General features: G+C 43.2%; 1 protein-coding gene across 1 annotated transcript in view; it reads left to right on the top strand.

Annotated features, from left to right (window-relative positions):
- The window catches only part of INPP5A (inositol polyphosphate-5-phosphatase, 40kDa), a gene marked incomplete at its 5' end in the record, with an annotated part of 101,165 nt that extends 84,927 nt beyond the window's left edge, over positions 1 to 16,238 (top strand). Inside the window, 4 exons of the mRNA XM_010142409.1 lie at positions 8,780 to 8,891; positions 13,111 to 13,179; positions 14,461 to 14,548; positions 14,644 to 16,238. Of these exons, the coding sequence (XP_010140711.1) occupies positions 8,780 to 8,891; positions 13,111 to 13,179; positions 14,461 to 14,541 (262 nt within the window). The remainder of the gene's footprint in view (positions 1 to 8,779; positions 8,892 to 13,110; positions 13,180 to 14,460; positions 14,549 to 14,643) is intronic.
- Between the last annotated feature and the right edge of the window lie 394 nt (positions 16,239 to 16,632).

Consider the following 16,632-nt stretch of genomic DNA (forward strand, 5'->3'; position numbering starts at 1 on the left):
CCTGCACATTTTTCTGAATTCCTCTTCAATTCCAATTTCCTGTTAATTCTTCAAGTATGTGCTTAAATTATATCAGCTCACCACTCCGTATAACCCGTGCGTCAGAGAGAAGCGTGCTAGCCATGCAGTGAGGAACTTCTGAGGAGAGAAATGTCCCAGCCTGCTGGCTCCTCACCAGTATGTGCTGAAGCCCTTTTGCCCCCAGTTCTCTGCCCAGGGGATTCCCAGCACGTTCTTGCGCTGCACAGTCGGGATCGCCAGAAACCTGCCACGGGACAGGCGTCTGCAGAAGCTGCAGCCATCACCCCCAGCCCCCGGGCAACAGCCAGGGTCGGTTGTTGCCCTCCCCAGTCAAGAGGTTAGCCGCTCCAGAGCCCACCTCTTTCCTCCTCTGGCTCCCCTTGGGCTGCCAACGGGAGCAGTAACAAACGACGCTGCCTTCAGCAACAGCAAATCCTTCCTCGAGCCTCCTGAAACTTGCCAAAAGCAAAGGCAGGCTGGAAGAGGACTCACAGCTTTATAAGAAATCACAGCCTGCATTACAAGTCTCCTACCTTTATATAGAATATAAAGACCCCTTCTAACGGAGTATTTTTCAGACATTGTTCACCCATTCCTCTACTCCTATATTTTGGGGCCTTTTACTTTATATAGTGAATATTCATGTTTTCGTCTCATTACCCTTTGTAATCCAATGTAGCCCATAGCAACCTTCGCCACCAGAGACTAAATACAATTCAGAATTTTAAACTCTGTAAGCTCTGTCAGTCACAGGCTGAACAGCCTGGCCGTGAGCAAACAGCAAGCCCAATGTGAGGCTGGAAAAGAGTTTGTGGTAGTCAGCAATCGTTGCAAAAGGGGGTAGGTGTAAAAAAAGAAGTAACGACATTGTGGTCAGTCCATATACAGGTGGGCAATTGTTACCTTTATCACTGCTCTCCATTAATTATTATAATTATTCTTGTAGCTGTTGTATAGCAAAGATAGGAGCTGACTTTAGCAAGAGTTCACACCCACCTACAAGGTTTGCTTTCAGATAAGTCTGCATGCACAGTAATCTCATGTATTAATCATTCTCTTAAAGTGACCTATTCTTGTTTGTTGTTGCATTAGCCTGTCATGTAATTTACTGGTTGGACATATGTTTGTGTCTTAGATAGCCTCTGCGTGATATTTTTCTGCATTGGCAGTATCTTGGCTTTGACACCTCTCACCAGGAGACGGGCTGAATCTCATTTACTCTTGGAAGAGAGTTTCTCCTTTGGAATTCTCTCTGGCTCTGGTCCCTTAATCTGCCAGAATCCTGTTTAGTCTATACTCTATTTAGTCTCTACCCTTGTATTTTGTCCCATGACCTTTTATTATTCCAATAGGTTGCACGACTATACATATATTTTTTTTCTGGTCTAATTTGCACTACAGAGTGAGCCAGTCTGCTCTGCATGAAGCAAAGCCATTTTCAAAGGCGCTCCCTTGTTCCCTCCCTTCTGCAGAGACCGCCCAGAGAAGAACAGCTCTGCCGCTAGTACCCAGCCCTGTGGGTGCCACCGTACACATCCCAGTTGTCACCCTTGGGTGTGAAATGGGAAGTCAAGGTGATGGTTCAGATTTTGACAGGCTGCCTGTACCAACCAGCATCCTCACCGATTGCCGCACATGTTTTCAGAGCATACAGATGGTCTGCTGCCAGGGCTGGCGCAGCGCTCCTGAAGCAAGCAGGATTCCTGTTGCTTAGAACATTACCCGGGTCCTGTTCTCTCAAAAGGGGGAGTTAGGCACTCAGACAGACTAAAAATTGTTAAAGCTCTAGGTTATTTTTATGCTTGCTTTATCAGTTACTTTTATAACACATGATTTTTCTGCCAATTAGGAAGTTTTCCACCAAACAGGAATACTTCATGTTCAATCATGCACTGTGAAACACCTTCCAGGTATCAGGAGTGGATTCCTCAGCTCCTGAGGAACAAATTCCCACAGGACCTTGTGTAGTTGTCTGGGTTCTTCCAGCATCTAAGGCTGAAGCACAGAAACAGCTTCCCAGCTGGAAGCAGAGAATACAGCTGTCCTTCCCTCCAAAACAGTTAGAATTGAATCATTAAAATGGTCTTCAGACAAATTGTATCCCCATTTCTCTCCTCACATTAAACCGATACCATTCTCACCATCATTCTCAATTAATTTCCAAATTAAAATAGGGTGTTTCTTTAATTTGTGAGGAACTGGATAGAATTACCCAAGTAAGCAGTGCTGTTTTAAGGAATTGTGTTAAAGGGGAAAAGAGAGGAAAATCAATGATGTGAAGAAGTGTCAAGGACTGGGTATTACTGTATGCCACAGGTAAGGTGAGGATTACAGACAGTGCTGCAAGCAGAGAGCAAAGCAAATTCTAAACAGCTTATGGTCTTTGCTGCTAACCAAGCCATTGATTATATTCTTGTCCGAGAGTGCTGTGGAAAATCCCGGTAGCTGGAACCTGGACTCTGCCCCACCTGTTGCCTCAGCTTTGCAGTATTTGTAAATTATAACCCAAATGTAACTTACTCTAAGCCAGGCACGTTCCCAGAAAAGACATTTAGCTCAATCACAGTCACGTACTGCCACATCAGACGGTTTTGCCGAAACAAGCCGGCACTGGGTCCTTCCCAACAAGCCAACATTATTCATAATTACATTTACACACTTGTAATAGTAGTGGCATCGCATGGACTTGGTGGAGTACAACATTACTGTTACTAAAGCAGTAGAGCACGTCGCTCGTTGTCCACTCACTGAGGCATTGGTACTGCTGAATAACCTGGGTTTGTTACTGCCCCCCGCCCCGCCCCCGGCAGTGGGATTGAGCAGCAGAGCACAGCGGCCCAGCTGCCATTAGCCGTGTGTCGGACACAGGGACGGGCGAAATCCCCCCAAGGGGCACCGACACCACGGGACGGTGGAGGCTGTAGCACACGGTCACGTTATTGCCGTGGTTCAGCCGTAGGGTGCTGGTCATCGGCGAGGGGAGATCTTCTCTGTGGGGAGCAGACAGGAAGGGGACAGCTACTGCTCACTGGGAAAAGAAAGGGGCTCCATGTTTCTTGGGTTTGAACTGGAAAAGGCGCAGAGTTACGCTCGTGATGCAGAAATGTTAACGCTGAAGCATACTGCATGTATTTTCCAAGAAGTGTGTTAATCCACAAAACAATATGCCCAACAGAAATCCGTAAAGAAGATTCAGAGAAAAACACGGTGCCATTAACCTTCCCGTTTCGTGTTGAGCCCGGAGCTGGGGCCAGGGACCTGTTTACCCTTCTTACTCTTTGCTGCGGGATTGCCCAGCTGACCCTCCTTGTTATTGTCACCTTTGACTCTGATTGTTGGTGTGATCACCATGGTGTTAGTGTAGCCTGTGCAAGTAGCAGCTGTTTAACGCATTGTACTTTAACTGCTCTGTTTGCAGGACCGTGTTTACCCTCCTGATTTGGCTTAAGTGAGATGCATCTCATGGCTGGTTAGCTGGGCAGAGCATCGGGAAGCATTATGAGTATTTGGGTACATGTGAAGCAGCTAATTTAATTCAAACAGCAACGTGTCTTACTGCTTAGCTTTAACTATCTGCTGCCCAAGATGAGCATATGAAGATAAATGACATGGGGTCATTTGTTGGGAGAAGAACTAGGGAAGCCAGATCTCCCTTTCAGATCCAGGGAAGTACAAAACTACGGTAATTCAATTTGGAGGAAGGAACTAACGACCTGGAAGCTGACAAAAACTAGATGTCGTACTTTAATTGGCTGAATGACATTTTAGTGCAATCACACTTGTGTACCAGCTCACGCTAATGCTGAGTTGGGACCTTGTCAATTAAAAGTATCAAAACATTTGTATTTATATCTTTGCCCTTACAACTTTCGAAGCACCCAGAGCTTGAACTGGCAGCCTACATTCACTGTCCTTGCTTCTGGTAAAAGCATCTTGGACAGTCTGAGAGTGTGTCAGAGATAAAGGTAAATTGGTCTGACTTTTTTTATAAAATACAAAAATAGTAAAGAATCTTCTGATTTTTCAGAAAAGATCTGTCTGAAAAGTGGTTGGGATTTTTCCCCTTTTGAAGTTCTCTCTCAATATTCTCTGTAAATAGGAAGACTTAAAAGTGAGAGAAGGTTTAATAAATGTGAGGACTCACACCCAAGTTCAAAAATAAAACAGATCAAATCAAATGTGTGTCCCAGCTCTTCCCATGAAGAGCCCAGTTTTCATCAGTGCTTTATGATTTCATCCCATCTTAAGTATTTTGTATAAGAAACAATCAATGGTATAAAATCTGGGGACAATTAATAGCTGAGAACAAGGGGTCTTTGAATAGGAGGTACCTCCACTTGCCAAAACACGACAAAGTTTGCCTAAACAGCCGCATGTGAAGGATGCACAGTTCCTCAGAATGACCTTTACTGTGCTGAAAAAAATTACATAGCTTGATTTTCCCCACCGTCACCTAGTGGGTGCTGTCACACTTCTTGCAACGCTGCTGGAAGTGTCTCGGCCATAGAAGCAGAATCCCCAAAGCTTTATCAGCAGCAGCATCGGGGCGTACTCACCGTGTTTGCTATATGCAGAAATGCGCTGGAACGCAGAACCACCGCTGACAGACAGCTTTTAAAGGTAATAACGCTCCAAAGTGAATTAATTATCTCCTGTTAGTACATTTCACCCATCTCTGTAGCACGTTTTATCAGTTCTTGCACAAGGGAAGAGTTCATTAGGAGCCTTTTTCCTGACTGGAAACACTAGTTAAGGAGACAACACAGTATTGTTGGCTTCGAGTGAAGACACTGCTGACAGGATGGTTTATGATGTCAGAAGACTTTTCACCCTGCAGTAAGTATTTTTGTATAGGTGTCCAATCAGCTTAGACAATACCTGTCAGCAGCAGCAGTGCAGTAATATTACTGACGCTCTTAATGGTTTGTTTTCCCCAAACAATTGCCAAGTAGCTCTCATCCCTATTAACTAATACCAGTAGTTCACTGGACAGCTTGCTCCTTATTAACAGTTCGTTAACAATTCCTCAAAGCATTTGGTTAAGTCTTGACAACATTGAGCACTATATTAATGATGTTCCTTTACTTAATTAGTACCTTTTAGAAGTTTTATTCAAAAAACCCACCTGACAGTAATCTCGGTTAAATAAAATCAGTGCTACTGAAAAAAAGGTTTGTGAAATAAGGTGGAAAAGGAGCTAGAAGGAGCATCTAGAGAAAAAATAAATCCTTAACAACTGGAGGTAAATCATACAAGCCTCTCGCATGGATGCTCCAGCCCCAGAACTGCCTGTCCATCATCCAGAGGCATGTATGGTCACAGTATGTTTTGAGTAATTCTGCTGGCTGGCATACACAGAATAACAGGCTATTTTTGCTGTATGAGTTACTCAGCTAACATGAGTGATTAAGGTCCTGAATTTCAATTTTGACACTGTTTGAAACAGGGTAGCAAAGTTTTTCCACGTGGAATTCCTCATTTCTCCATTTGTATTTTTAATTATATGTAATTAAAGGAATTATATTATATATAATATAGTGTGTGTCCAAAAAGTCAGCAACCATAGGGAATGCTAAATTCAGGAAGCGTGTACAATATTAACCCATCTGTAGCACCTGTATGTGTTAGCACTGTATCTACCATCATTTGTATTTCACAGGTACCGAGGGGCCTTTATTATGTCATCGGTTTTACACGAGCACTCGCTATTCCTACTCAAGATCACGGGTTTTCTGTACATTGCACAGGATGGATTGTGACTGGGGCAGAACGCTAGTGAAAGGAAAAGAAAGACGTTCTTTCCTGTGTAGCGATGAGTCTGAGCGAGCTGGTTCTCCCTTTTCTCCGCCACAGTCGCAGTTCTGATGGTCAAGGCTAATAGTGCAGGCACAGAAAGGTGGTAGGGTGCTTAACTTACGGAGATTAATACTTGAGTTTTTAACTAACTTGTGATTGGTTGGTTTAGGATCCTTAGAATTATTTTTATCAGATCTGAGGTTGGTTTTTATCAAGCATGTAATTGTTTATACAATTGTTTATACAATTCATAGGTCAGAATATCTGTTAACTAGAATTATTAACTGAGTTTTTAATTAAGAACGGTGAATTCCTTACTTGCCTGGAATGAGTGTTGAAAGAGGAGTTGTGTTGTTTGGAAAGTTTTGTTCTGGAATAGTATACATTCGGCACTAGGTTTCTTCAGAATTTCTGCAGTGACAGTCTTATTCCAGAAACATCTAACAAAGCTGTTATTTACAAAAATCTATTTTAGGTCAATGTCATATAATAAACTAAACTATCCCATCCCCAAAGCCTGTTAAGTCGCAAAAAGAATCCTTCCCAGCAATTCTGAGTCCTGTTTAGCTATGATCACTTTTTGAGGCCACCTACAAAAGAATCCTGCTTATTCCAAAGTATTTGCAACCCTTCAAGAGCGCAAAGGGGGAGAGCAAATAGTTCTTCTTATTTTTGGGGGGTGTATCTCGTTAGGATTTTTTATTATTATATTATTATTTTATTGTCAGCATTCTGCGGAGATTTGTGCAAGCCAACGAGCCAGCAGTGGGAAGGGAGAAGCTTTACTCCTAAGAGTGCAGGAGTGCAGGAAGAGTGCAGGAAGGCAGAATGTTCCACACTTCTGTCCTGAGGGAAGGATGCTGCCTTACAAAAAGAAGAGTTTACCCCACTTTATTGTATTAAATTATTACCTACAGATCATCTTGTCTGGATAACTTTTGCAGCATTTATTTTCATCTGTGTCTCAGCCATTAGAAATCTGATTTGCCAAAGAATTGTAAACTACGGTAACTTCTCGACTGGGTGATCAGCACTAAAGACCTTGAAAAATTGGCAGAAGTTTTCACCCTGTGGAAACGTAAAGATCAATAAAGCAAATTGATAAATACCGTTTCACAGAATATAGGCTCTGGGATGAAGTACCCTAACACACAGCAGCAACCGATCATTCCAGGTGTGGAACACCGTACTTTAAAAGCCATACAGTTAACGCTGTACAGGGAAGGGCTGTGTGAAATGTGACTGATTCTTATAAATTATGTCATAAAAGTAGCTTCAGTTATGTGGGGTTCTTGAGTAACTAAAGAAAGAGGTTAGCAGAAAAAGACAACCCTTAAATTGCAGACAAAGAGCTTCTACCACCAGCAGTATTACATCATCAAAATGTTTCACAGACACTCAGAAATAAGCTGTACTTCTGTATGTCAGTGAAGCAGCAAATTGAATTCTCATAATATGTTTTGAAAATGAGTCTTGTTAGGTTTGATGAGGTGGAAAAGGTACTGAGATCACTGGTTTGTTCCAATACGTTCGGAACGCTTTCGTTGGACGTTTGCCACGGCTAATCTTTTTAATGGCAGTGTAGCTTGTAAACCCATTTGGTAGAAAGCTATACATCTCTGTTTCAGAGCAGCGCACCAACAGGGTGGTAAATAAGTTTCTCTTCAGGCATGCAAACCCTTTTGTTACAATACCAGAAATTTATTTTAACACATACCAGGAAAACCTCAGCGTTTCCTTTATGAATTCGGTGGTGAGCAGAATAAAATGGAAATGTCATTTTAAATACACCTGTGCGTGCGTATGTAGATGATACGCACCAGCCTTACGGGTTTTGATTTAAAGACATTTATCAAGGACAAACCGCAATTCATTCAGGCCCAGTATTCACGAAACTGAGCCTGTCACACCGCCTCTGGGTTTCTCCAGAATCCCTCTGGCTGCTTACCCATGCCATGTGCGAAAACGGGGCCTTGCAGCGTGATGAGCCACCATCAACTTCAGAGTTCTGTCATGTGAAACTAGTGAGAACATTCGGATGAAAGAAGGAAAACTCCTGATAGCTGAACCAGCAGTTGCCAGTTAAGGTGCTTTAGACGACTTCAGCCTGTGGGCTCACAGGTTAACTCACGTGCTGAGTTAACCTGTTGTAGGCTGTTCTGTAGGTTAAACTAAACTCTTCCTGTTGCCTTTAAAGCTAGGTTAGAATGCGCTGGAGATCCCCTGGCACATCTACAGTGACCCCCACAGCATAACTGCCATTTAGTCAGCCTCTATTCCAGGTGTCTTTGCCAAATAATTGACTTTTGGTTAACACAATTTCATATAAAGGTACAAACTCTTCCATTCCTAGTTCCCTGATTCTGAAGAAGTCCCCTGAAAAGCCTCCTTTTATACCATGGCTTCTTTCTGTCATCCTTGGAGAACCCGTACAGGTGGGGGTTGTGCACAGCTGCGGAGATCCCCGTGCTCTGACCTCTGTTTTCTGTTAAATTGTTCCTGGATAGCTCTCCTTGAGAGAATCCTGCAAAGAAATCCCGTGAGATGAACCTCTTTTCTTTCCTAGATTTCCTTTTTCCATCTTCTGCCTGTTCATTTTCCACAGTCAGAGCCAACAGCCAACTCTGTACCTGAGTTGTTGTTGCACTGATTTTATGCTTTCAGACAGATCAATAATCTGCTGTCTTTAAACACTCTCACGTGCAAAAATGCAGATGTGAGGTGAGTTTTGAAAGTGTGCGCGTCTTAACATGTCAGCCTCAAGTGGGATTGTAGATATGAGAAGAGAAACAGAGAAAGAGCGTGAGAAGGAAAGAGGGAGGAGAAAAGAAAGATAAGTAAGTATGAGAGGTGTCTAAAAGAGCTGCTTTTTGCCCATTCTATCTTTTAATCAGTGTGTTCATTTGAGCCAGGGGTTTCAAGCAAAAAGTTGCTGATGGTTGTGGTCATGCTTTGTTTGCAGTTACCCATACAGCGAGGACTCTAGCCAGGGAAAGCAGTACATGAATACGAGGTGTCCAGCCTGGTGCGACAGGATCCTGATGTCCAACTCAGCCAAGGAGCTCATTCTGAAGGTAAGTGCAGACCCACCGCCACCCCACTCCTCCACGCTGTGTTTGTCTTCAACAGAGGCGGGTAGGGCTGAACCAATTGTGCTTGAGCGTGAATTTTCAGTTGTCTGCAGCAAACGCTCACCCAGCTGGAGGCAGCACACCATGGCAATAATAAATGGTTGTGCTTCTAGCGCTTTCCACCCAAGAATGCGGGTTTGTCCCAGTTAACCTGCTGGCAGTTACCGCAGCACGAGCTTTCACAAACGCTTCTCTTGGTACCTGAGCTGCCAGCACTGGCTGCCTGTCGTCTCCCCTGTGCCGCTTCTGTGCTGGTCAGTGGTGTACTGGGATGTAGAGCAGTGGGAAACGGCCTGCTTTAATAAAGGGTAACAAAAAATAAAAAACCTCCACCGGTCCCCCAGACCACTCCACTGCACGGTAACGTAACAGTACTGCCCTTACAAAGGGTTCGGCACAGATGCAGACAGGAGTAACTGGGAGTGGCCGCTGACCGGGGTTATTGATGATGCTATTGGTAGAAAAACCTGTTAGAGCACCAGGCTGAGGTACCCAAGTTACAAGTGTGGTAGATTGAGGTTCCCTCTGATGCCGATGGTGAGAACTGGATTTCCCAATAATATGTCAGATCCTAGATGGACCAAACCTCCTCTCGCTGTCCCCTGAATGAAGGCAGAGTCTCCAACTGGTGAGCTCCTAACCAGGTACACCAGTAAAGCGCTGGAATTTAGACATTCATTAGAGCTTAAAAAATACAAATGTGCAACATTTTTAGAAGTGACAGTTCTTGGGATTTTGGTGTATAGGTGTAAGGTAAACTTGCTGATGCTCTGTCCAAGGTTAGATGACCTAAATATAGTTCAGGAGCATTCCAGTTTTCCTCCTCTCGTTTTCCCTCTCTCCTGCTTCCTCTGCTCTGCTCTCCTCCTTTCCACGGGAGCACTGAGCCAGGCCAGCCAGGTACCTGTGCCAGTCACTGCCTCTGGCTTTTCCTGTGTGCCTCTTCCTGTTTACGCTGGCTATCGGTTGCTCTAAAGCACCGAGAACACACAAGGAAATGGGTGTACGTGTGAGATCTCACCAGTGCAGTTCTCTGCCGAGCGAGATCTCTGCTGCTGCACTAGCGCTGGGAAGATGAGCGTGCTGTGACGGCTCAGTGCTTGTCCTGCTGACCAGGCGGTGGGACTGTCTCATACACGACTTGCCAAACCCCAGACTGCCCAGAGTCCTGTGTCTGTCTCTGTGTCCCTGTATAATGCAGTTCAATGGGAGTGAACTGCAGAAAATAATTCTTGCAAATAAATCCATATACTACAGTCTCGTGGGTTTTTTTTTTTCTGTTTCAGTTAATGAAACCCTTGAAACTTGCTCTCCTGAAGTTTATAACCTTCTGTTTCTCCCTCTCATCAGGGTTATTTATCTCATGATTAGACTGTTTGCTTTGCAGTATATAACTCACTGACAGGCTGAGAACGTTTTCTCCATAGCTACTCAAATCCCAGTTCAATGTACTTCCTCACACGTTTTAGTGTGTAAGTGTCTGCATCGTATCTTGAACTTCCGCCCAAAATTTGAAACGATGCATGTACTGCGGTATTTAATAAAAAAATGGTGAAGCTAAGAGAAGTACAGGCTTTATAGTAAAATTGTAATGTCAAAATCAGTGTTGCTTGATCATCTTATACAGAAATATCATATGAAAAAGTGAGACTTTACCCAAAATATCACTGATAGTACTTGGCACCCGTGAAATCATGAAATTCCTGAAGAACAAAGGATTAAAACCATGGAAAGAGTGGCCAATGAGGCAAGATTTTTTTTTTTTTAAGCTATGAATAAGGAGATAAAAGTGTACACAAAGGCTTGAAGAGTGTAAACAGTACAGAGGGAAAGGAATTCTTTCAGATTATCTAGGGCTATAACTTGGATATAATGGGAGAAAATTAAACAAAGGAAAACAAAGTTAGAGCATTAAATAAATTTGTAACTGTGAGGTCACTTAGCCCAATTCTTAGTCTCCGCGGAACAGAAACGCAGCCAGTTGGAGCACCCAAAGCTTGCTTTTTCAAAAATGCGTATAATTTTGTCTCTGCAGCTTTGCATTTGCGAATTACGAGCGTGCAGTTTGGGCCACCTCCAGAAATGCGTACGCAGAATTACGGGTGTAGATGAGGCCACACTGGCATGGCTGTTTACCTCGGTGAGCCTGACCAACAAAGCACTTCGCTTACCCAGCTCCAAACCGAGCTGTAATTCCGGCCCACCAAACTCAGTGAAAATGTTCAGTGGAGAAGAATGCTGAACTGAGAGAGGAAAGGGCAAAATGACCTCACAGGTTTCTGTGGTTCTACGCAGTAAGCAGCGTTTGCCTTGCCATGGAGAATTTATTCCCTTGCAGAGACTTATGCTCGGAAGCTTTAGAAGGAGCGGTGAAGAAAGTAAAAGCAAATTCTAATTAACTGGTTACAGCCTAACAAATGCATAAAACAGAAGTGCCTGAAAATTTTTAGGCAATTTTTGGTTGTGATGAGCTATGGGATATTTTTATGCAGGTAATAATTCTGCCGTATTAATTTTTCTTATAGGCAAATCAGGAATTTATTTTTCTTCTGTCTTAGCAATTCTCTGTTTTATTCCAAGCAAAGCTTGTGGTAAATCTGCCTTTTAGTCCTGCGCAAAGGAAGGACAGCCTGCCACAGTGTACAGTGTGTTCAGCTACACGGGAGGCATTACAGATTGTACAGACATGGGGCTGTAAACAGCTTTCATGCAACATCATCTATCATGCCATGGTCGGTTACCTCACCATCATGTTATTTTATGCTTCCTGAGCCCTAAAACACCAAAGGTTGCCCACTGCTAGGGAGTTGTGTTGATGCCTGATAGCATGAAGTAATGAATGCTCAGCCAAGTGTATATTGTTTCTGCTTGTGCACCGCTGTAATTTGTTTATCTGTCTAAAGATTATGCAGTTGAAAATCCACAATTTTATGCTGCCTTTGTAAATTACCAAGTCGCTTTTGATGAATGTATCCCCACTTCCGATGCTGGTGGCATTATGATCTTGAAATATTGGAAAGTGCTCATGCATACAATGCAGAAGGTTATGGTTTTATATTTTTGGCAGACAACCGTGCTATAAAGTAAATCTGACCTTAAGCTTCCTTACTGCATTAATGATAATTCAGTTTTAACTTTATAGTCCTAAATGCTACTGTTTATATGAAGTTATTGCCCAGTCAAACTTGACTGATTACAGATGAGAAAGTCTCGACTGTTTCATACAAAATAAATTAGTACTGCCAACTAGTTTAAAGCACAGCTACCGTTGTGCCAGAGGCTCGGGGGCGTGCAGATTGCGGGTTTAATTAGCTGGTAGGAATGGTGTAGCATAATAAGAAATCGCCTGGTATGGCAAAGTATTTGTGTTTGTTCCCGAAGCGCTGTGCTAGAGAACCAAACCCGACTCTCAAAATCACCCTTACTGCAGATGGCAGGAAGATGGGTGCATTTCATTATTCATGAAGCTCCAAACGCTGGAGAAGTCAGCGTGTGAGGATAAAGTTCAACGTGGAACAAAACCAAAGCAATTCATAACGGAGGCTGGAGGAATGTCATCTTTCACGTGCTGATTTTCTTAATGCTTTTTTTTTTAGATGAAGAAATGTACCTCGTAGAAATGGTTGAAGATTGTACTCACAAACTAAACAATTCATTCATCTCTCTGAACACACGAAATCACCTGTATGGTGAAACAAGTGCACTTACAAGGCAATGCGGGTTGCACTGAATTCAAAGAACAACATATATTACACCTAATTTGATAAAAATTGATAAGTTGTTCTTAAAAAAGGACCGGCGAAATGCGCTAGCTGCGTTTCACTGGCAAAGGGCTGGCGTGCGACCGTAGCGGAGTCGTTTGTTTCATCTAGCCCAGCGTCACTAGAATTTCTTGAGCGCCCAGAAGCAGGGAGCAGATGCAGCAATTCCGTGAGTTGTTTTACATGGACAAATAGCACAGATTGCTGCAATCGGTACTGGATGTGAAAGTTCATCCTACATGGTCTTTCTCTGGAGAAGGCAAGCAAAGAAGTTCTAATGTCACTTCATTCAGACACCGGTTTGAACTGCTTGCATAAATAATTTCCGTATTTCTGTCTGTAATTGGAGGACACCTGAACTGACTAGTGTTTTCTTGTGTTGTTTTTGTTTTTCTAACTAGTCAGAAAATGATGAGAAGATAGTAATATATGACCACATTGGGCCCAATGTCTGCATGGGGGATCACAAGGTAATTAAATCAAGCGTTCTAGTATCGTATCTGCTAAGCCTTTGTTGTTAGGAAGGAGAATATATGCACCAGTTTCTGTGAATCTTGTGTTCAAGTCAGCTAGTTCTCCTTCCTGTTTTTAATTTAAAGCCTCCAAAGTGTTTTATAGTTGAAGAGTCTATTGGAGTGGATACTTGTACGCAGTCAGATAAAGACCGGGATGAAGTGCGCTAGAACAAAAGCCGGGTGCGGTACAGAGTGAGGAGGAGCAGCTGTCTGTGCACTTAGGACAGTTTTGTAGAACAAAAGTGTTTTCATTGGGTTATCAAAATTGCTCCCAAAACACAGCTCTGGTTAAGCTGGTGCCGAGCTGCTTGTTAGCAGAGGGGCGTAGCGGCAGTTCATGTGTAAGCAACAAGTGAGAAAAAGGAATTTCACAAACACCAGTGGTTAGAGCGAAGGAGTGAGTGTTAGGAACGAGCTTCTCTGCGGAAGACACCAGATGTAAAGCTGTTCGGAGGCAGCAAAACTGAGTAGTTGCTTTCTTCGAAAAAAGCTGATGGAGGAGTAGGGAGTAACCTCTGAAAAAAACTACATAAAACCTGTAAAAGTCTCAGCTAGAAACCTGCAAAAACTTGCGAACTGTACCACCATGGAAATGCATCAGTGCTGGAGACAGCGCTGAGGCTCTCGAATGATAATTCGGTGCCAGATAATGGGGTAATTAATTACGTGCGTCTGCACACAGGAATCCAAATCCACAAACACATGCCCGTGTTTGCTGTCACCTCAGAGTTCTCACGGGGCAGCGTGGTGTTTTGCTAAGGAACGCGCTTCACACGCGCGGTCCGCAGTGCCCCGGGTCCGGCTGTAGAGCAGAGAAGTTCGCTAAGTTCTGCAGCGCGGTGTGCGGTTCGGCGTGCCGGCCGCTGAAGGACAGGCGGCTCAGGAGCGGCCGTTTCTGCCCCTCTGTCACCGGTGGGCTGAACGCGACCTTTTTCTGCGTGGCCCTGCCGGTGGAGCTCCTTCTGTGACAGGAGGGAGCGCCGGGTGGGTCACCGTCCTCTGCCCTCAGAAATCAGTGGCAGATTTTCCCTCAGATGTCAGCGGAGGCAGAGGTCTGGGAGGAGACGATGTCCTTCCCTTCTGCATTTTGTAGTTAGGTTAATCCAAAAAATTACTGCATCGTTTGTTTCCGGTTATAGAGGAATTGCTGTTGTGTTTACTACTGACTGTAAAAAAAAAAACCAAACTGTTTGTATTTCAAATGTGTAACGTCTATTTTTCCCTGACTTGCTGCAGCCTGTGTTCCTGTCCTTTCGAATAGCTGCTGGGGCAGGTAAACCTATTGCAAATGTGCACAAGTGTTGTGTCGTGCAGTGATGTGGTGGTAAATATCATTTTTTTTTCCTTTTCGTATATATTTTCTACATCATTTCCCCTGTGTTTATTTTTCCTTTTAAAAAAATGCCAATTCTGCAACAGGAAAAAGATGCCTACGAACCGAGAAGATTTTCCGTGAAACCGCACTGTAGCAGGAGGGGAAGGACCGCGCAGTATCCCGAGACACATAATCGTAACAACCGTGCTGGTAAATCAAGTCCCGAGTGCCACATTTTTAGACTGCTGATCGTACACTATGCTTCAGCATCCGGACTCTGTTCGAGAAAAGCCTCACATACCTCACCGTCTTGTATGTTCATGTGACATCAAGTAGAAACGTGGAATTATTTTTTATATATATATGTCACGATTCTGTTGCCAAAACTCTAAATAGACAGCAGAGATGTTCCGTATTTTAGATTTCACAACTTCCGCCTTTTACTAAGTGTTTGTCGATGTGGAAAAGCTCTTTCAGCGCATTATCAACTTTTAAAAGGTGTCCTGATGCCGAACATCACATATCTTTACCACTCCGGGGTTTTGTACATTGGACTGTATAGATAGAGATATCGATGGTTTTAAATGGTATTTCCTTCGTCGACCAAGGCTTATGGTTTGTGTTTTAGTTCTAGTATTTTGTTTTTCATTTTTATAGGGTTTTTTTTCTCATGTTATTTACTATACTGCCATGTTACATGGTTTTTGAATCACACAGCAGCTGCTTTCTATACATACGTATATATGTGTGTGTATATATATATGTATGTATGTGTATATATACACAGATACATAAATAATTTATAAACCTGACCAAAACTTACGCTAAAATATACTTTCCAATACGAATGCTTGAGAGTGCCATATCAGCGGTTAGCGTTGGAGTCGTAGCGGGGTTAGTTCAGTGTGCGTCAACAGCCAACATTTATCTAAGAGACGATATATAGCAGTGCCATCCTGGATGCAGATATATAGCATACTATATAGCACATATCTTAGCAGTTTCACTTTGTTACTCCTATAATCCCTTCTTTCTATGTAATATTAAAGATTGAATGTGAAGTTCTTAGCTAGGTTTGGGTGTAACTTTCCAGAATTTTGTAAACTGTTTTTGTCCGTCTTTTGTTACTGTTTTATGGTGCCAAGTATTCTATATTGAAACAATAACATGGGAGAAGAACATAGTAGTCTGCTTCAGGCAGCAGCTGTATTGGACACGGACTGTATTTATACGGTGTTAAGGGAAAAAAAAAAAAGACTGTAAATTTTCCTGATAGTAGCTCAGTGCAGCCTACAATATAATCTCGTGACGAACATTTTTCTCCCACCACTAAATACAGCATTAAAAGGTGATTAGGGAGTCTGTTGATGAAACACAAATGTATGTTTTATTGATTTAATTTAGAACACTACAGAGTTCATGGACTGCGTGATGGCATTAGATTGATGCTTGATTTTGGTATAAATCACTACCGTTGAAGATGATTTGATGTCCGCTTGCAGAGTGTGTTCTCAACAGCACGATCTGGGTTTGTGTCGAGCACTGTTGCCCAAAGGGTGTCTGCAGCTCTGTATTGTTGTTGTGCCATGTTGCATTATAACCACACAGTAATTCTATTTAAGCGAACTCAACTCGTAACTTCGAAGGCCTTTAGAAATGAGTACTCTGGTTCTCAAGCAATAAAACTAATCATGGTGAATGTGGCTGTGTCTGTCCCTTTCATTTGGGGATTACGGGGAGAATGTTGTCACGACTCTTATTAGTGAGTTACCGATTAATCTCCCGCCAATTAGCAGGGTTATTTTTCATGTGAACACCTGCAGCAGCGCTGTTGTTGGTCAAAACACAACACAAACGAAGGAGAAGGCTCGGAGCTGGTGTGAGAGTGATCATGTGCGGAGGGTAACTAGTCGTGGGACGCCAAACCCAGCAGTTCGATAAATACGCCACCATAAACTCCTTCGTGATGATCTCTGGTCTCAGGAAAAGCCTGCTGCCTTTTCAGGCTCAGCCCCAGGCTTCCTTTACCGATCAACCCGCCCGAGCTGTGACCTGCGGGGCCGCAAACAGTGCTAATGCCTCTGGAGGCGTTC

Source organism: Buceros rhinoceros, unplaced genomic scaffold (genome assembly GCF_000710305.1).
Source record: "Buceros rhinoceros silvestris isolate BGI_N320 unplaced genomic scaffold, ASM71030v1 scaffold17188, whole genome shotgun sequence".
NCBI classification, from domain to species: Eukaryota; Metazoa; Chordata; class Aves; order Bucerotiformes; family Bucerotidae; genus Buceros; species Buceros rhinoceros.